The following is a 19678-nucleotide window of genomic DNA, read 5'->3' on the forward strand; positions in this document are numbered from 1 at the left end:
GTTTAATTGAGTTCTCTGGGAGGAGAGATTTAAGAAGGAAAAGGGACAGAGGTAAGAGGAGCGATGATATATTGTGATAAATAATCAGGCCGCCTTCTCACCCACAAAAGTATAATTCCATCAGAATAGATGGAACTGCTTCTTTGTAGGTAAGAAGATAATTAATCCCTCTGTTGGCATTGTAATTTAAAATCCGCTGGTGTACTCCTTTCTGTGTGATGTCAATGAGTCACCAGCACCTGGATTTTTCCTCTGTATGTTCAGCTTTTCTATACCGCAATTTACATTACAAAGGCAATAAGGAACCTGAGATGTTTCTAGCCCTTCCTTGAATCCTGAGAGGATGACAAAGATGGCAACCTGATCCCTCAGAGCCTCCCATATTGACATCCAAATTTAGTTCTCCTTGCGGAGTTGAAGAACTGGCATCATTCCAGGCATTTGAGATTATGCCGTTTACTGTTATTCAGCTGTTGCTAGTCTAACCCACCTAGCTCCGAGCCTGGCTTTTCCTGAAAATCTACCAGTGGTGCTTTGAGGTTTTTTGTTTGGATACAGGGTTTGAAGGTAGCTGTTGTGTAAGGGTCTGCCTCGGTTTGGCTTCACCCCCCTGGCTTCAGGCGACGGGGTGTTTGCTGGTGACATTCAGAGACACCGTGAGCCAACAGCCAGCTCTAGTTAATTGTGCATTGTGCTTCCCGAGCCGTTCTGATCACCCTGTGAAACTTCAATGCAGCACAAACGGCGGTGGTGAGTGGTGCCTCTTGTTTTTCTCATTCCCCAGGACGACAAGGAGATCGACCTGGAGCACCTCCACAGGCGTGTGAACAGCCTCTGCACAGACGACGACAGTCCCCATAAACAGTTCTCCACCTCATCGATTGACTTGACCCCGCTGGACATTGACACTTTACCCACACGTCAGGCACTGGAGCAAATCAGTGACTTCAGAAACACTCACATCACCACAACCACCTTCATACCAGAGCAGATCCAGACTCTGAGCCGCACTCTGTCTGCTAAAGCCGCTTCGGGTTTCTCCTTTGGCAGCGTGCCCGAGCACCGAACTGGCCCTTTCAGGCACAGGGCACCCAACGGTGGCTTTTTCAGAAGCCCCATCAAAACAATGTCATCTATCCCTTACCAACCAACTCCTACTCTGGGTCTGAATATTGGTAGTGACCCAGACCGAGGCACCTCCATCTGAGCACCAGAACAAGTTTCTTCACTGTTTCTTATTTAGGACTCCCTTTGCAAGGAGCAGCTGTAATATTGTGGGACTAACATGGATGTAACCTTTCTTCTTTTCCTTATTTTTTGTTTTTGAGGGTTGTGGTTTGGGGTTTTTTTTATTTGTTTGAGGGTTATTTTCTGTTTGGGTTGTTTGGGGTTTTTTTCCTTTATTTTATTTAAGAATCAGAATTATTAGTAGCAACTCTTCCTCCTCCTCTTCTCTGCTTTCTCAGTCTGGTCTCTTCTGTCTCCCCTTATTCTCTTTACTACTTGAATCACTTATTCTTTGGTTTATCACCGCGTTAGGTTTTGGTTACTTCAGGCTTTTCATATACTTTAAATATAGGAAATGTGCAGCGATTCATGCATAGAAAAACCCTGAGGATTACTTTACAGAAGGGCATTTGCTCCTCCTCCCCCACCACCTTTTTTTACTATAATTGCAATAACTTAAGTATTTTTCATGTACTCTGCTGCATCCGGTCAGCGCTCCACTGCTGTGTGTCCTTTTAACTGTGGACCAAAGGCAAACCCTGCAGTTCAAAAAATGGAAAAAATTTAAAAAAAAAAAGGCAAAAAGACAAAAGAAGAAAAAAAAAAAAAAGAATGGAAAACAAATGAAGTTAAAAGATCATTCAGGCCCCATAATATAAGAATGCAATTTTGTAGGATTACAAAAAGCCATTACTATGCCAGTAAAGACTACAGTTAAATCTACTTTTGCACTGCAACAGTGCATATGACCTTTATTGATTGTACAGTGTTAAAAGTTTTTCTTATGTACAGTAAACTGTATCATATGGCAGAAGCCTCTGTTGTGTTAAATAAATTAGTATCTCATACATATATATATATACATATATACACAAAGGTATGTGTATATATATATACATGTATATATAGCTATAAAATGGCAGCCGTTGCTATTGCAATTCATTTAATAAAGCTTTAGTAAAAATGTGTTGTATACAGGAGAGATGTACAGTGCAGGGTGTCTTTTCATTTAGAAAAGACGGGTTGCTTTAATGTTATTCTGACTTGCATCGTTTGCCAACAGAGCATATTTTATACTTTTTTATTAGAACATCCGGGGCAATTTAACGTTTGTACCTAGATGTAACTCCTTTGGTTAGGTTTTGCATTGGCTATTGAGCATTCTATAAGGCTAATCTTGATAATTTTCCTTTTAATTAATTAGACAAATGGAACTCTCTCTTAGGTATACCATGCTCATGAACAACTAATATAGCTCTAGAGAAGTTAAACATAGATCAAAGGTTAATAAATCCTTTTCCAAGTCAGTACAGTTGATCAATACAATAATGGTGTTAGTAGAGAAAAAAAAATAAGCCCTTGAGATATACAGATGTGGCCTTAATTATAATCATGTATTGTTCTAAGGAAAAAAAAATATGAACAGGCGCTCATTTTAACCCTTTCTATGTTAAGTTAGGTTTAGAGGAGCTGTGTATTTTTTACATTAGTGCCAACTGTATAGAGTAAGAAAAAGAACAGCAGTGAGAGCAAAACCAGTGCCCACTTTGGCACCAGCTTTTTTAAGTAACACTGTTACCTGTTAGAAACGTAGGAAGAGCTTTCAATTTGTAATCCTTAAAACTAAAAATGCGGTTAAGTAGAAAGCAAGCAGTTTATCCTGTGAGTTTTTTGGTTTGGTTTTCTTTTAAATGCAACCATACACATATTTTAATCTAACTCATTCTTTGGCTAGGATTAATAGGAATCAGCCTATGTGATTTGCTTTAGGATAAATTAAAAGGTATATTCTTCAGATCTATTCTATTTTGATGCTAATTCTGTTCTGGGGGAGCATCTTGTACTGTCACTGTTTTTTGTACTAAATCTTCAAATATTGTCTACTGTGTAAGGCAGAACGAATTCTTATCGTGCAAAAGGCCATTTTGTTTCCAGGGTAGCAAGTGTCTAAAAGCATGCACAACTTGCTTCCCCCTTGTAACATTCATGAACTCATCCACACTTCTGAGTAAAAAAAAAAAAAAAAAAAAAAAAAAAAAAAAGAGAGAAAAAAGAGAAAATTTCTTTCCAACGAGCTACATAGGGACATACCAGATGTTGCAGTGATTTTAGCTATTAAAAAACCTGTTAACCATGTACGATATTTAAAATAGGCCTATTTTGATGTGTTGCCTATTATACAGATACACAAAACACTTTTTGGAGGCCTCAGTTACAAGTGGCAGAGCTTTCTGTGTATAATTTGTCTAAATAATTTGTCTAATAAAATTGTTTTCTAAACTTGTGTTTCTTCCTGTTTAATTGCTGAGTGCTATAGGGTTTTCAGCCTAGGTCAAAGTGTCCACTTATAAATTTTTTTGCTGCACTGTTACTGAAGGGGATTTAGCCCATGGAGATGGGATGAGCTTGCCAGGTTGCTGTGAGTCAGCTCATTGAAGAGCATCCAAGGTTTACCACGTTTATCAATGACAGACTTAGGTTTCAGAAAACATTTACAAACAGCATTTTGGAGAATGATTTTGGAGTTCATCAGCAATAACATGTATGGGACATGATTTGCAGAAATACTCCATCCCACCTTCATCTGTTTTAGTGTAATGTAGGCATTTTCTTGGAACACACCATTTATTTTTATAGAATCACATTCTGCCATCTTTATTTGTACAGAGGTTAGTTTGCTCTGGAGCTGGACATACACTACCTACAACAAAAGTTTTTGCATGAGAGAAGGGAGCCCATATTTCATTCATGATGGCTTTCTCAATTTTTAAGTTTCATTAACACGTTAACCTTAATGACCTAGTCATTAGCAAGCTGTGCAGAATCACTTCAATAACATCAGCCATGACAATTTAACTTTCAGCATCCAAAATTTGTCTGCTGGCTTTTTACATTCAGTGTATTTTATTTACTTAAATAATATTTTTGACCTCTTACAGTTTTCTATTAAGCTTAGCAGGCATTCAGGGGATTTCATTTTATAGTTTCAAAAGTACATTGGAAGGAGTCCTCAATTCATTGCTACATGAGAAAAATCTGAATACAGATAACTTAAAACTCTAAAGGAAGTTAGATTATTGAAAGTGACTTGAGGTTACAATTTAAAGGTGCCTGTGTAATAATGCCAATAGGCTCGTAAGTATGTGGGCACTAAACACCTAGCCACAGGATGCTAGAAGCTTTTATAATCAGGCTACTTTTATTATTTCATAAAAAATCAACCAAGAGACAAGCTCTAATTACTTTATATGAGTCAGAGCTATGGCAAACTGAGGCACTGACCCTACAAGCCCTCATGCACCTTACAGCGCATCTAGTAGGGATTCCCTTAACCACAAGGACGCTTGCATGATCAGGGCCCTAGTTTTAGACTACTGCTGATCTGTAAAGTAATCATAACCCCTTGGAAAGTGTTGTCTTGCCTGTATCATAAGTCATTCACTTAAACAGAGGCATTGCCCATGTCATTTACACTCACAGACACACCTCTCTAGAGCTAGGTGGTTTTACAGACACTACATACAGACTCTCTGTAATAGGCTACATCAAGGCAAACCCTATGTGACACTTGCTTTTCTTTAAATAAAAATCCAGTGAAGTAATAGTGTTAAAGACTGCCGTGTGTGCTGCAGTATCTCCAGTGGAGATACAAGCCAGCTGTATAAAGATGAGTTGTTTACATGGTGATTGCAGTCATACGACCATTCTGAGATACCAGCTGCAAACAAAAAGAGAGCAGTGGAAGAAAACATTTTTATCTGATTTCAAAAAATCACTTATTAAGATGCTTCTATTGACCAGTGGTGAAATACCTGGAGATAAATAGTCCTGCTGAGCCAATCAAGTGAATGATTATAGCCGTCACTGACACAGCACAGCACGACCAGGACAAAGTCTCCTGTGTTTCTGTCTTGTCTTCACAAAACAAAGTGATCATATTGTGTCCCTAACTAAATCAGATTTTTTAGAAGCACCTTTTTATTTCTGACTTCCATAGGATGTTATGAAATGAGAGCATAAAGCTGCCTTTCTTCAAACACTCACAGTAGCTGGGTCAATACAGTTTACTGGAGGTTAATGCCCCTGATAAGTTTAATTTCTCAACTCTGCATGAAGGTAATGACACGAAAAGGAAACCAGCTTCCCATGTGCAGGCTTATGCTGTAGTTAATGAAAAAATAGTCCTCAAAACAACAAAGGCATCATACCAACATAGCCCTGCTTTAACCATTTTTCTCTCAGTCCCAATATCCATGTTGCATCTTCACTCTGCAGAGCTATTTTGAAATAAAAGTCAAAACCAAGTATCTATCCCTTAATTTGAATCATAGACAAAGGTTTTGATAAACACTGTGACATGAACACACACATGCACATGTCATATCAGGAGCAGTGGACAACTGTGAAGACATCATCACGATTTATCAGGTTCCCATGTCTCACCCAAGGCATTGTTCATGAGGTCAGAAATAGATGCCTCCAAAGGAAGGTCAGAACAGGCAAAATGATTCACAGCTGAACAAATTGCTAACCCAAAAAAATTGCACCAGTGACCAAAAATTACAAGACTCAAGAATTTAATTAACGAAAAAATACTTTTCAAGAGGTATAGTTATAAAAATAAATTTATTATCTCTCAGAACTTACAAAATCTGCCCCCCTCACTCCCATTCATTGCACTAGTGTGATGCTTTGTGTGTACTACAGAATCTATTTCTGTAACATTTGTCAGAAGAAAGGAAAACATTACAGCTGGAAAACTGAACTCTCAAGTCATTAACTACTGTACTCCATGTCACACAGGAAATTTGAGGCAGGAGGAAGAATTCAGCATCTCAGAGCCAGTACACTCATATAAGGGAAAAAATAAATCTTTCCTCCCCCACATGCTGAGATGGGGTTTTAGCTGAGATGCAAGCAGGGAGCCAAGGAGAGGGTTACACCACCCAGCTGGGCTGGCAGCAGGAAGGGGCAATGGTTGTCCTGCTCACAGGCAGAGATACACTTTCACCACTGTTCCTTCTGCCCCAGCAGTCATTTCAGACCAGTTTTGGCCCCTTAAGAAGAGCAGGGGCTGTTATGTACACACCTGAGGCTCATAAGCAGGTCTATAGAGGCAGAGATGTAGGTTGTGTATTTTTCCCTAGCTCCTATCAGACAGGTTTGTGATCCCACCAGCAGCTGGAGGACGCCACATGTCAGGGCAGGAGGTCTTTGTACTCCAGGTTATTCTCCCACAGCGAGCTTTCCCTGGGTGTGCTGGTCATGCTGCCTGAAGTAGGGCATATATGAACAAGTACAGTGACCATATGAGCCCTTCTACAAATAGCTGGGATCAGTAACTGCCACACCAGTGGAAAAAGAAAGCTACCTGCAGGCCAGCACGCTCAGGACACCCATTCACCACGACATGACAGCTCAGTGCTTCTGTAGCTAATTATTCCTATCAGCACTACGAAGGCCAACATTTCTTTCAATGCAAGATAATTTTTTGTTCATTTGCAAATCTAGCTATAATCCATTAAAAGACTGACCCACCAAATCAAAATGAAGAGTTTAAAGTCAAACCCATTAATAAAAGGCCTGGGCGATGCACATTTATGTCTGCATGAGACAGTCATCAAGCTCCTGAAGCAGCCACCTAGCTGCAGGGGCTCCCCTAGGTTGCTCTCCTGGCCCCTGCAGCAGATGATGTGGCATCATAGTAAACTTGGTCTCACAGGGCATGAAAACTGGCAGCTGTATTGAGTTTGTTGGCAAAGATGCTCACAGACACACCCATCCACTTAATTTGAGGGTTCATACCTGGTTGCCCAACAGGACAGCCAAGCTTTGCCTGCCTTTCCCCTTCTTGCAGGGCTGCAGCAGCAGCATTGCTGCACAGGGTGCAGTATCCCCAGTCCCCTACACTGGTACACAGCTATAGATGGGACATCACCAGAAAAGTGTAGCAAGGAGGTGAAAAGCAGCCCCTTCCTTCTCAGCTGCCTCTTCTAATTCCGCAGCTTTCCTGTTAGCTCTCTCACTCATTATGCATGGGATGCATCATCAACTGGATCAAAGCCCCATCTGCAAATATCCACGAGAATCAGCCTCGTGATGAAAATACCATACTCTCCTTCTACATATAGGAAAATGCCCCACCTGAATCTAACTTTGTTGCCACTCAAATAAAGACTCAGAGATGTCACTTACTCCCCTTACTTGATTGCAGAGAGACCCTCTTTTCCTACTCAGCACAATCAGAAGCAGAGAGGAGATTCTGATGCGAGCATTTTTCCTGGGAGTCTGGTGTGAAGGTGCTTAATATTATACAACTGCTAGAAATTAAAAAGCACAGTTGGAAAAAAACCACCTTCTTGTAGGTCATTTGTGTTGTATTTGCTTCACTCTTAAGTCTAGCTCATGTCCCTGTCAAATGCCAGGGGAAAAAATAGGAGGAGCGGGCAGCTCTGTGAGTGCATTGTAGCCCTGCCACCGCTGGTAAGCTTGCCTTTCTCCCCCACTGGTCAGGGACATGCTTCTTCACACACACAGTGGGGAGGTCTTGTTTGGTTTTGAATATTCCCTGTATATGAATATTCACTGTGGACCACAGTAAGAGTAATCACAGCTGACCCATGTTGTTACTAATTAATTCTTTTCCTTACACACGGGGGAACGGGAGAAAGAAAGCAAATACTGTGAACAATGCAAATAATGTGGTTACTTGCTACTCATGCTATCTGACGCATTTTTAAGGAGTAGTCTCTGTGGCATGACAGCTAACACAGCAAGAAATTGATGCAGTGTAACAAAAAAGCATGTTACTTTATGAAATAGTGCTCAGGCAACACTGGACTGGTTTGTCTTGCTCTAACTTTTACAGACCTTTCTGAATAATATCTGCTGTTGCTTGGATTGGTTTTATATTTCCCCAGGTTTTGGAGACTGCAGATGAAGTTTTCTTACTTCCCCCCCTCTAGCAAAACAGAATTCCCTAAACCCCTTTATGTGACTAAAAATTATCATGTCAGTCTCTCTATACAAAACAGAAGGTATAGCTGATTTGGGACACAGGGATCTTTGTTTTTCCTACATCAAGATAAAAGATAGGTAGAACTAGAGGGGATACACCTGGAAATCTGACTTTTCATAAACACGTTTATTGTTTTCAATAAATATCACTGTCATCTTCACTTTTAAAGATGTGCTACATCATCTGACAAATGTAGGCCTATTCATATGTATATTAAGTCTGTTGTGTCTTGTATGAGTTGTTTGAAAAGGGAAAACATATCCATAAATACTCTTAAACATTTATTCCATAAGTATTGACACATACAAGCAGCTTTCCTTCCAAAACTTACAGCCAGTGGATTATTATCCATGGCATTACAGCCAGACAGTTATTATCCATGCCATATAATAATTTGCTGGAGTATAAATAGAAGTCAACCTGAAGTACAGACAGGAATTTCTATTTCATGGGTTGAAGCCATGTAAGGAACTATCAGGCTTGGTGCATTTGCATGCACATCTCCATCCTTTACCCCACGCTTCGTATTCCTGAGTAAATGGTGGTCACTTGCTAAAGCATGGACAAAAATAAAAATAAAATTAAATTTAAAAACAAACGAACAAACAAAAACAAACAAAACCCCCACCAAACAAGTGAAAGGGGATAAGGAAAAAACCCACTGTTAGCACTGATTACTCTGCTGCTGGAGTTTGAAGCCCCCGAACACAGCATACTATTTTTATACAGTTGTGTAACACCTAGCTGGATTTTTCCTTTATGGCGAGTTTTGGCTTTAACCTGCTCAATTTTCAAACATTGATTGGTTGAGGCAATGACAGACTGAAGGGGCTAAATTTGTCCTTGTATCTTAGCCCGGCTTGAATTTACAGCTATCCACCATCTCGCGCACACCTTCTGTCTCAGATATCCACGGCGTTTGCTCGTCGAGGGCGCTATCCGGCTCCTCACCGCTGCCGGCGGCCTCGCACGGGGGATCTGTGCGGAGGGAGCCGGGGTGCAGGGGCGGGGAAAGGCGGGAAGCCGGCGGGAAGAGCCGCGGTGAAGGAGCGGCGACACGGGACGGCTTTGGCGGCGGGACCGGCGGCCCGGCCCTGCCCTGCCCTGGAGGCGCTGCCGTTCCGGGCGCCGCCCGGGCGGTGGCGCTGCGGCACCGCCTCCCGCTCCGGCACAGCCCTGGCGCCCGCGGCCCGCTCGGTGCCGCCGGTGCCTCTACGCGGGGGGGAAGGGGGGGATCGGCCTGGGAGCAGCCCGGGGCCGGGGGGCTCTTGTCCCCGACAAGTGCCTCGGGGGCGCCGCCGGCGGCTTTTCGTCCCCCGTCGCCGTGCCCCTCTCCCCCGGTGCGGGGGTGGGAGTGTCGCGGAGCCGTGCGCGGCCGCGGTGGTCCCGCGGCGGCCGGAGGAGCCCCATTTCCCGGGAAACGGGGCGGGCCGCGCCGCTATGCCGCCGGGATAATGGCGAGGGCCAGCGCCGTGTCACCTCTTGTGTGCGCTTTCCAAAGAGGAGCCCGGGCGTGGAGAATGGGACACAGACCGCCATTGTGCCGGCGACACTTTAATCGCCCACACCTACAATATTCAACCTGCTGCCGGCAGCGGGGCGGCCCCGGGGCGCACACCCCACCCGAGGGGACGGGGTGGTGGCCTCACCGCCGTCTCGCCGGGGAGAAGCTTTTCGGGGCACCTTCAGCCGCGTGGCGTGGGCTGTGTGAGCCCGACTGGCGAGTGGTGCCCACCGAGCACTGCCCACTGCCAGGGCAGGTGCCCCGAGCTGGGAGAGGTAGGAGAGAAATGCCCTCGTGTCCATCCCAGACGGCGGTGGCAGGGCACTCAAGGACCTGGTGGAGACACCAGGCTTTTATTAAGCAAAGCAGCTTTTGCTGGACGTTGCTTGTGTGCTGCCTTTCCATGGATGTCACCTCCCCTTGCTTTCACCAGGATGCAAAGGCACACAGGCCTACAGCAGAGATAATTTCTTATAGTGTGGATGCAACAACTGTGCTGAAGCAAGTTGTGGGGTTTTCTGCTTCATGAACCAGGCAGGGTGGGATGCTTGTTACTTCTGTTACTCCTACCATCCCTCCTTCCAAAGCTGAACAACTCTGGTTCTCACACTGAACTCTTGTGTGACCCCTGTAGGGGTTGTCACACAGACTGTGAGAGCCATACACCTGGGCTACTGAAAACTGCGGGTTCCTGATGGAAGGTCCCAAGCCTCAGCAGACCATCAGCTGTGTCTAGCCTCACCTTCTGCCTCAACGGAGCTTTTACACACTGCAGATGAACACTAGGCTTCACCCTTTGGGAGTTTCTAAAACTGTTATGGAGTTCAAAGCATCCTGCATGCCTGGAAAATAAAAATGCTTACAAGTCTCCCTCCAGCTCCAGACCAAGCAGGTCTGCAGATCATGGGTATGCCAGATGCCAGAAGTATGGATCTTGCTGCAGTCAGGAAGCCTACTGTCACAGGAGAACTGCTTCCCAAGAGCTACAGGACTGCAACTGAGCATTGGTGTTTGAACAAACCTGATGAGAACACTGTCACTGATGAGAACACTGCAAGCAATGCTGTGCTGAAGCTGTCTGTTGGCTAATAGACTGAAGAGAGTCTTCTGCATAGCTTGGAATTTTGACATGCCCCTAAAGCTTAATTCCCTTAAATGCTTAATTTTTGTGTATGTCTTTCTGTCTTAACCCCATGAAAAAAAATGGTTCTAGTTTTTAGCAAGTAAAAATTCTTAAGACATCCTAATCTACAAGGTAGAGAACCAGATGAAGATATCTTCAGAAGGGTTTGTTTTCACAGCCTTTCACAAGGGTAGTTCCTGAAAGTTCTGTTGTTGCTGTGTTGGAAATGGACAGTTCCTAGAAGCCACTTTGCTCTTTGCTGTCAGGGATTAAATGGAAGGATTTCCCGTGGATGGCAAGGTAGTATTTTTTCTTGGCTGACAAGTGTTTTCTTTCGTGGATAAATACCTCTGAGTTGCTGAGCAGCACCAGCTTGGGTCTATTCACTTGCTTTTCTCCCCTTATGAGGGACCGCTGTTCTCCACATTATTTTGGCTTGTGTAACTGTAAATATTTACTATTTACATTTTAGAGACCTTCTCTCCTCAGGAGACCTCGAAAGGTTCAAATTCTGAGCTGGCTTTTCCACAACTAAGAAACCTCCTTCAGGCACAGGGCTGCCTAATTGTCAAGAGCTTTGTGGGTGATGGATGTGAGAACATGATCAAGGCCCAGTACAATTGAAGCAGCTCCCCTAAGCTCCCAGGTTACTGCTGAAGTAATGCTGCTGTTGCAAGGCAGACTGTTTCAGATGTTGGTTTTTTTCCTTTTCTTCCTCTTGCTTACATCAGCTGTTGTTTTTTCCTGACTTGTCCATCGATATGTTATTACTGTGCCACAGAGAGACTTCAAGCTAACTTTTTAGTTTATACCTCAAGCCTATGATTAGAATGTTTTTCCAGAGCAAACCTTTATAACTGTACTTTGTGTGATGGCTAAAGTGAGAGTGAAGGAGGGAATGCTGTAGCAATCAGTTAAAAAACCCAAATCTAGTACCAGCAAATCTGGAGTACTTACACTCCCTGGGCTCTTGTGCAAGAGACGGTGAGAGCAAGTGGAAGTGACCAGATGTGATTTGAAGGGAATATGTTGTCTTATCTCTGTGGATGGATTGATGTTAATTCTCTGATCTTAAAGCAGATGAAGTATTGTTCGTATGCTGTAAAACTGTTGATGGCACTGGTCATTTTCTTGGCTAAGTGATTTATATTAGTAAAATATCCCAACTAGCAGCGTAATGAAAGCATGCTAGATAGCACTTGTTCATAAAGTAGGGATGGTCATTAGTGTTCTGTTACTGCTCATTTCAAGAGTGACTAAAATGATGGACCTGTGGGTGGTGCATGTGAGCACGCACAAGCCCTGCAAAATTGTTCCTGCTGCAATGGGCGAACAAACTACACCTGGAATAACATTACTGTTAGAGACGTGAGGAGCTCAAGGATTGGGAAGGTATAAAGCCTCCGACAAAAGCAGATCCCTTGGGTCTGATATTAGTATTCCCATTACATTAAAGCAGTCTTTCACTGCAAGGAAATGCTTCCAATTCTGTGCAGTGTATAAATATTTTTCGGTCATTAACCCTTCTTCCTCCAAAAGCTTAGCTCTGGATTCTGCTTAGTTATACACATCCTAATCCAAAAGCTGCTTGTCTGAGCTATTGCCCACACTCTGGGTTACAGTTCCTGTCAGAAGCAGTGTCCAAGCCAATGCAGACCTCTGCAGTCAGATTTTTTCAGCGTAGGACAGGAGAAAACTGCTTGCCATCTTCCCAACAAGGTCCTCTGATTGTCTGGGGCCATGGCAGTATGCATCAGACCATGGCAACAGCCCTGTAAAACCCTGTGTGGTGAGCCTTGATGGTTTGGTTTGGTTTTTCTGGAGGCCTGTTTTTCAAAGTGTCACACAGCTGAGAAGTGCCTGAACTCTCCAAGACTTTGGTGGGACTGAAGGCATTTAGCAATTTTAATGGAACCTCCTTGACAAGCCAAGGGTAATAAAAGGAGGTGTTTAAAACAAAGTGACCAAAGGAAAATTGTTTTATGAGTGACACTTCCTTGAATATGAAGCTTTTTATTTTTAAAAGATGAGCATAGACTAAAGTCTCGGTAACACTTATAGCCATTTAAATAACTAGGCAAAGTGTATGTAGGTAGAAATTCCATTGATAAGATTCCCATATTACAAAGCCAAATTCACTATGCCTTACAATGACTGCAGGAGGTAGGTATTGTTACAGCAATGCTTTGCATTTCTCTTGGAGGCAGTGGAGGTACTTACACTAGAATTAACTGTACACAACAGCAAGAGTCCTCAGGGGTAGCCCCACAGCTTAAGTCTGCACTAGATATTTATGGGGGTAAATGTCACCAAGAAATGGGAATTAGTTTAACCAACCCTCAGTGTTGAAGCAAATGACATTGGGTAATCGTAATGATCTGCCCAGGAAGATTACTCTGCAGAAATGAGGGCACATTCTCTTCAGCAGCACCATGGTCCTGGTTGTCCTGAGTGGAAAGGGGCAGGTTTCAGAAACATTGAAGTCTGCAGTGATTTCCCTGGGCTTTTGCATTCCTTGCAGTCATCACTTCTAATGTCTACTTAAAACACATTTGACAGTAAAGCATCAGGCACTGGTCGTAGGAGGAGACTAAGAAAGACTTGCTGCTGGACCATCTTCTGCTTTAAGCAATCTTGCTCTGAATAATGTAAATATGAACACTTTATTTGGGTGACTATTCTGATGATGCAGTTGATGAGACTGAGAATTATTCAGCTGTATGTTGTCTTTATGTGTTTGTTGTTGCTCACTGTAGTAGCTTCTAGATGGGATTGGGCATTCCAGGGTGCAAGACAGCCACAAGTGGGCAGGAATCCCATTTTCCTCCTCCTGCTGGAGGCCTGGCCAGGTTTTGGTTGAGATTCAGCATAGATTACCTCATCTCAGTGAGACTCACAACCTGATCTCTACCCACTCGTGTATTTTACTGCCTGAAGACCAGGGGAGGTAGAAAGAGGGTTGTGTGCATCCCCTACTTTTCAAAAGGAAGGAAGGACATGGGAGAAAATGTGGGGAAAGTGGGGCAAGGGAAGAGAAGGAGTAAAATACTTCCTGACCAGTGGTGATGCCTGCAGAGCAGCCAGCTGATCTTGAAATGGGATTGAATGAGCACCTAGATTGTTGAGTACAATTAAGCTGAGGACTGACCCATGTGCTTTGTGTGCTTTCAAAATGTCTCTGGCTGTAATGACAGAGGAGGCTTTTTGTAAGTCTGTTCTCCCCCCTTTTGTAACCCATTTTTCTGTAACACTAATATGTGCCTGACCACTGCCTCAGCCCTTAACCAGGCTCGGGATTAGGAAAGGAGCATCAAGGGGAAATCTGCATAAAGATACAGGGATAAGTTCAGTTTGTTTTCCTCTGAAAGCTTTGACACTTTCTTAGAGAGAGCAGATTCATTTTCAAGGCTTCCTACATTCCTGCTATTGTACAGTAAGTGTTTCAGACCGGTGTGCCTGTGTTTCCGACTCCCATGAAGTCCCCTTTGCAGCAGGGTGTGCCTCGAACTGCTTCAAAAGAACCAACTTCTACAAAAGAAAAAAAGAAACCCAAGTAGGCTTGAACATACAAAGAGAGGGAGAAAGGGAAGAGAAAAGGGCCGGGCAGTGTTGAATACAAAATGAGTTCAGCCAGCCCCAGGAGTTCTTCATCACTTACATTTATCTTATTCTGGGAGAGCAGAGCTAAACCCAGCACTGACATAAACCACTCTTTGCCTTTGACTTTGACTCTGAGCGCGCACAGCAGATACAGGCATATGGAGAGCACTGGATTTCAATGAAACATTTTTCCCCCTCTGAGCAGTGGTGTTGGTGGGGAAAATAGCTTTTTGTGTGTGTCCTTTCAAAGGCAAACTCTCGAGTGAGTCTCAGATGCCTCCAGTTTCAAAGCGTGCACGCGCTCACAAAACATGCGCTTGAAAAATAAGCAGCTGGTAGTGTTTCTCAGCCGTGCTGACCATCCAAAGAGCGTGCTGGGGTGTTAGGCTGATCTCCCCAGTGCTCCATGAAGTCACCGAAGTACTGCTAAGGGAAGCCCACCAGCACCTGACAGCAGCTCTGGCCCAGCCAGCAGTGCAGGGTACTCAGAGGCCAGGGCCCCTCCAGGGCACCAGTCACCTCACATCCACATGAGATGCTAATGGGATGCTGCTCCTCTCTATGCCCAGGGTCTACTGGGTGGCTTGTGGGATGAAGGATGGGCCCTGCTGTCAAGGAGGCCCCAAGAGCCCCATGGCCCATCAGCCTGGAGCGAGATGTTTAAGACTTCAACGCTGCACCATCATGGCTCTCCCCATGCCTGAGAGCTCGTAAGGCTTCTGGAAATGTGTGTCAATGGGTATTGCTTAGCAAGGCTACCTCTCATTTCCAAGCTTTGGTCTGCGGTCCTTGCATGGAGCAGCTCCCAGCCACAGCAACTGGCGCTCGAAAGGGGAACGCTCAAGCTTAACCCTGGGGAGGAGAGTGCAACAGGGCTGCTGGCAAAGCCTGCTTGTGCCACGGGGACTCAGTGAGAGAGCACGCAGTGCCTGCTGCAGACTGAAAGAGAATCTGGAGGGCTGGGTGTTTAGCTGGCGAACAGCACCGTTCAGAGGTTCAGAGGACTTTTTATTCCATTTGTGATATAAGCATTTATGTGTGGGTTGTAATACAAAAGGAGTATATAAGAGTTGTTGTTAGATACAAATAGTCTGGCAACTTTGTGGATAATATACAGAAACAAGGTATTAACTTCTGCTCCTTATCATCTTTCTTACCAAGTAAACGTTTTCATTTTGGTTAGAAATTGATAATTTGGTTTGGGGGTGTTCAGCAGCTTTTGCCTTTGAAACAGAACTGCCAAAAAAAAAGAAAAAAATAATAGCAAAGGCTTGCCTCAGTTTGTTTTTAAAGAAAGCAAACCATCAGCGTCCCGTTTGTCTAAAAACATCCAGTTGTTTGTGGAAGGTGGCCATGCGCCAAGCGTGCCCAGCCAGCTTCCTAAACTAGTGAGGCTGCTCATTCCATGTCACCGCCACTCAGCTTTGAGCTGCTGGGCTCCCTCGCTCCCTCCTTGGCTCGTGAGTTATTCACTTTTGAAAAAACATATCTACCTCATACTGTGCCCATCACTTTGTTCTCCACACGCCTATTCACATGGGCAAACCTCCACTTCTCCTCTCCAGGCAGGCGGCGGTGGCGGGAGGGGAGGCTGCGCGGAAGGGAAGTTAAGATGCGTGCACGGAGCTATTTCCCTCTGCACCACCTTTGGGCAGCTATTGTTGGCCCAACAAAAGGACTCGCTCGCGGGGGATCGGGACCCTGCCGAACACGTGGCAGCTCCGGGGGCAATGTGCTGTCCCGGCTGCAAACGCCAGCGTGTCTCAGCTACCGGGTCCCACGCGGGCTTCCCGCGCGTCTCCGGGATTAACGCTCTAAAACCGAGGGCACACCCTCGGCGGCTTCGCGGCCGGTCCCGTGCACGCCGGCCGTCCCGGGGCGGGCAGCGCTCCCTTACCGATACCTCGGGCAGGGTCGCAGGCGGACCAAGTGCTACCGCTGTCCGGCGCTGGGAGGCCAAGGAGGGCATTTACCGGAGCCTCCGGGATTTGGCCAGCGGGGGCTGGAAGGAGAGGGATGTTTCCCCTGGCCGGCGCGACGGAGCATCCTCAGCGGGGGGAGGCGGCGGGCAGGGCACGGTGCCGGCGGGTGTTGGGTTCCCCGGTGCGGAGCGGCCGCGCCGTCGGGGCTCCCCCCGCACCAGGTCCCGCACGGCCGCGCGCGGGGCGCCCGCCCGGCGCGCGCCGTGCCGGGGCGGGGCGGGGCGTGGCCGCGCGTGCCGCCGGCCCGGGATCACCCCTCCCTTACCCCCCCCCCGCAACCTCCGCTCCCCCCCCCCCCCCCCCGCGCCCCGCGCGCGCCATTGGCTTCCCGCACGCGCCGGCCCCGCGCGCGGGCGCTCCATTGGCCGCGCCGACACGCGACCGGCGCGAGTGACGGGCGCGCGGCGGGAGGGGTGGGGCGCGAGGGAGGTGAGGGGAGGGAAGGGGGGGAAGAGGGGGCGGGGGGGGGACCCCGGCGCGTGCCGCTCCTTAAAGGGGGGCGCGGCGCGCGCTCCGACACCGGAGCCGTCGGGGCGCCACGCGCGCCGCCCCATGTGCGCGCGGCGCTAGAGCCATGAGCCTCCCCTGGGCCGAGCGCGCCCGGGACCCGCCGCCGGAGCCGCCGCCGGGGCCGGGGCCGGAGCCGGGCGGGTGCGGCGGCTTCGCGCCGGGCTCGTGGCTTGGCGTGTGCTGCGCCGCCCGCCTGCCCGCCGCCGCCTCGCCGCGCTACCTCCTGCCCGCGGAGGACGAGGAGGCGGCGGCGGAGGGCGGCGCGGCGCGGGCCGGCGGGGGCAGCCCCGGCGGGGCGCGGGGCGGCGGGCGGCCGCGGGGCGGCGGCGGCGGTGCCGGGCTGCGGGCGCAGGTGAGCGGCGTGCAGAAGCAGCGGCGGCTGGCGGCCAACGCGCGGGAGCGGCGGCGGATGCACGGGCTGAACCACGCCTTCGACCAGCTGCGCAATGTCATCCCCTCCTTCAACAACGACAAGAAGCTCTCCAAGTACGAGACGCTGCAGATGGCGCAGATCTACATCAGCGCCCTGGCCGAGCTGCTGCACGGCCCCGCCGCCCCTCCCGACGGCCCCGGCAAGGCCGAGCACCGCGGGGCCCCCTTCGAGCCGCCTTGCGCCGCCGCCGGGGCAGGAGCGCCGCCCGGGCCGCCGGCGCCGCCGCCGGGGCCGCCCAGAGCGTCGCCGCCCGGGCACGGCAGGACTCGCTTCCCCCCGCCGCCGGCCGCGGGGGGCTACTCGGTGCAGCTCGACCCGCTGCACTTCTCCTCCTTTGCGGAGGGCGCCCTGATGGGACAGAGAGCCCCTTCCCCCGCCCTCCTCATGCCGCAGTCCGGGCAGCCGCCGCAGGAGAGGAGCAAAACTTCGCCCCGGTCCCACAGGAGCGACGGGGAGTTCTCGCCCCGCTCCCACTACAGCGACTCGGACGAGGCCAGCTAAGGCGGGGGGGGGTCGTCCCCCGCAACCCCCCGGCCGCCCCGGGGCCGCGGCCGCCCCTAGAAGCACAGACTCCGCCGTGGGGTGAGCAGCTGGCCGCGGTGCTGCCTCGGACGGCGTCAGCTCCCCTTGGTCGCTTTGAAATTCACCCCCTCGTCTCCCACCCCCGGTAGCCCCTGGGTCTGTCCAGGAGAGATGGCTGTTAGCGAGTGACTGTACCCGCCCTGTCTGTCAGGGTCAGTTGGTTGTTTCCATTTTTAGTTACCACTTTAAAAGTTTCTTTTGCCTAGAAGTCGTTGCCGTTCCCTTCTGCCAACACGCCACCTCGCAGCGCGGAGCCTGGCTTGCCCTGCCGGCGAGCAGGTGATGCGCAAGGAGAAAGCCTGGCCCCGCTGCCGGGGGTGCCGGGGTGCCGCCGGCGCCATCCCCACCCGGCCGTGAACCCGCCCTGACACCCCCGTTTTCCAGGACACCGATTCTGCCCTGGGTCGTACTGCTGTGGAAACACAGACACACACAAAAAGTCAATAACGCACCGCCTTGACCTGTAAATAGCGGAGAAAATTTGGATTTTCCTTAGAGCACCATTTCGGCGTCTTTTTGGGGGGAAACTTGGCGCAAGCACTTTATCAGCGGCTGGAGATGCAGTCTCAAGAGGAAAGCTACTAACCGCCAATTGGAGACCGATATTTAATTAAGCCACTTAATCCGAACTCTCCTAAAAACGAAAACAGCTTTGTCGTGTCAAACTTTTATGTCCGTTTTATTTTCCTTTTGTGGTAATAGGAAACGTATTTATTATGCAGTGTTTGCTATTATTTCTGCTTTTTTAAAAATTCTTTTCTACGACGAGACTCGTTTATTTTAATTTTAGCAAAGCCAGCTGCCATTGTTTTATGTATTTTAATTTTAAATTTTTTTTTGAGATCAAATAAACGTGGGGAAAAAAACCCAAAACAAAACAAAACACCAAAACAAAACCAGCCTCAAAGCGTGGTCCGGTTCAGCTTCTCCCCTCGCATTCCCCCATCCGGGATGGTGTCAAACCCCGCAGCGGGACTGAGAGGTACAGACAGAGCCTCGGAGCGATGCTCCAGGGAGCCGGCGGGGCGCCCCGACTGCCTGCAGAGGGACCTGGCGGCCCCGGGGCCGGGGGGGGCTGTGCCACGCGTGGAGCAGCGCTGCCTCCGCTGCCTGCGCCGCCGGGACCGTGCCCCAGTCTCCGTCCCGCCGTTCCCAGCGGAACTGGGATAATTACAACAAGTGCAGGGTGAGGGGCTTGGCGCTGCTCTGTAGCCGCCTGTCCCTGCACCGCCGCTCGAGTCACATCATTCTTTCTTACACCTGCCCCCCCCCGGTCGGGGACACGAGCGGATCCCCCCACGGAGCCTCATGATAAGCCGGGCGGAAAGGGTTAGGAGCGAGCGGGGAAGCCGGCAGGGTTTGGAGGACACACGAGCAGCGCAGTGGGTCACCGGGGGATCAGGATACGGCCATTGGGCTCGGGTTAAACCCGGGGGGGGGGGGGGGGGAGGAATGATGCTTTGCCCAGCCTGCCCATGACACCAGACCCGGGGCTAAACCGAAGCCGTGTCGCTGCCGGGGTCCCGCTGAGTTCAGCAGGTGACACCTGGGAAGGGGGTGTCTAAGGGGTGATCAGTTAACCAGGCGCGGCCGGGTGAGCGTCCCCTGCGGGAGCGAAGCCCATGAGGGTGTCGCTTTCCCCTCCAGAAACAGGGCACCTGCCCCTCCGATAACCCCGGGCTGCCGCACTGCCCTACCC

At 48.5% G+C, this 19678-nt stretch overlaps 2 protein-coding genes and 1 long non-coding RNA gene across 6 annotated transcripts in view; 2 read left to right on the top strand and 1 right to left on the bottom strand.

The window, feature by feature from the left end:
• GRID2 (glutamate ionotropic receptor delta type subunit 2) overlaps positions 1-3507 on the top strand; it is a 695953-nt gene extending 692446 nt beyond the window's left edge. The window contains exon 17 of one of the 3 annotated variants that reach the window (XR_010430019.1): positions 785-876. Coding sequence is in view for 1 of the 3 variants with exons in the window: in XM_064651918.1 (XP_064507988.1) it covers positions 785-1207 (423 nt within the window). In the remaining 2 variants the exon portion in view is untranslated. Of the gene's footprint in view, positions 1-784 lie in introns of all 3 variants that reach the window. The other 2 variants (XR_010430018.1, XM_064651918.1) reach the window with 2 other exon arrangements.
• A 9362-nt stretch (positions 3508-12869) lies between these two features.
• LOC135412915 (uncharacterized) lies at positions 12870-16660 on the bottom strand. Of its 2 annotated transcripts, none has more exons than XR_010430021.1 (3): positions 16370-16660; positions 15232-15324; positions 12870-14400 (listed from the first exon to the last, which is right to left on the bottom strand). It is a non-coding gene; the product is annotated as an uncharacterized LOC135412915 (long non-coding RNA). The 2 variants fall into 2 exon arrangements; XR_010430022.1 differs by having other exon boundaries at positions 16376-16659.
• A 260-nt stretch (positions 16661-16920) lies between these two features.
• Positions 16921-18644, top strand: ATOH1 (atonal bHLH transcription factor 1). Its single transcript, XM_064651921.1, has one exon. The coding sequence runs from the start codon at positions 17029-17031 to the stop codon at positions 17896-17898; it is 870 nt and encodes a 289-aa protein (XP_064507991.1). The 5' UTR covers positions 16921-17028; the 3' UTR covers positions 17899-18644.
• The last annotated feature ends 1034 nt before the right edge of the window (positions 18645-19678 follow it).

This window comes from Pseudopipra pipra, chromosome 4 (assembly GCF_036250125.1).
Source record: "Pseudopipra pipra isolate bDixPip1 chromosome 4, bDixPip1.hap1, whole genome shotgun sequence".
Classification (NCBI taxonomy): domain Eukaryota; kingdom Metazoa; phylum Chordata; class Aves; order Passeriformes; family Pipridae; genus Pseudopipra; species Pseudopipra pipra.

Bases quoted from the DNA above. Each gene is read 5' to 3' on its own strand.
- ATOH1 (XM_064651921.1), top strand. From the start codon at position 17,029: ATGAGCCTCCCCTGGGCCGAGCGCGCCCGGGACCCGCCGCCGGAGCCG.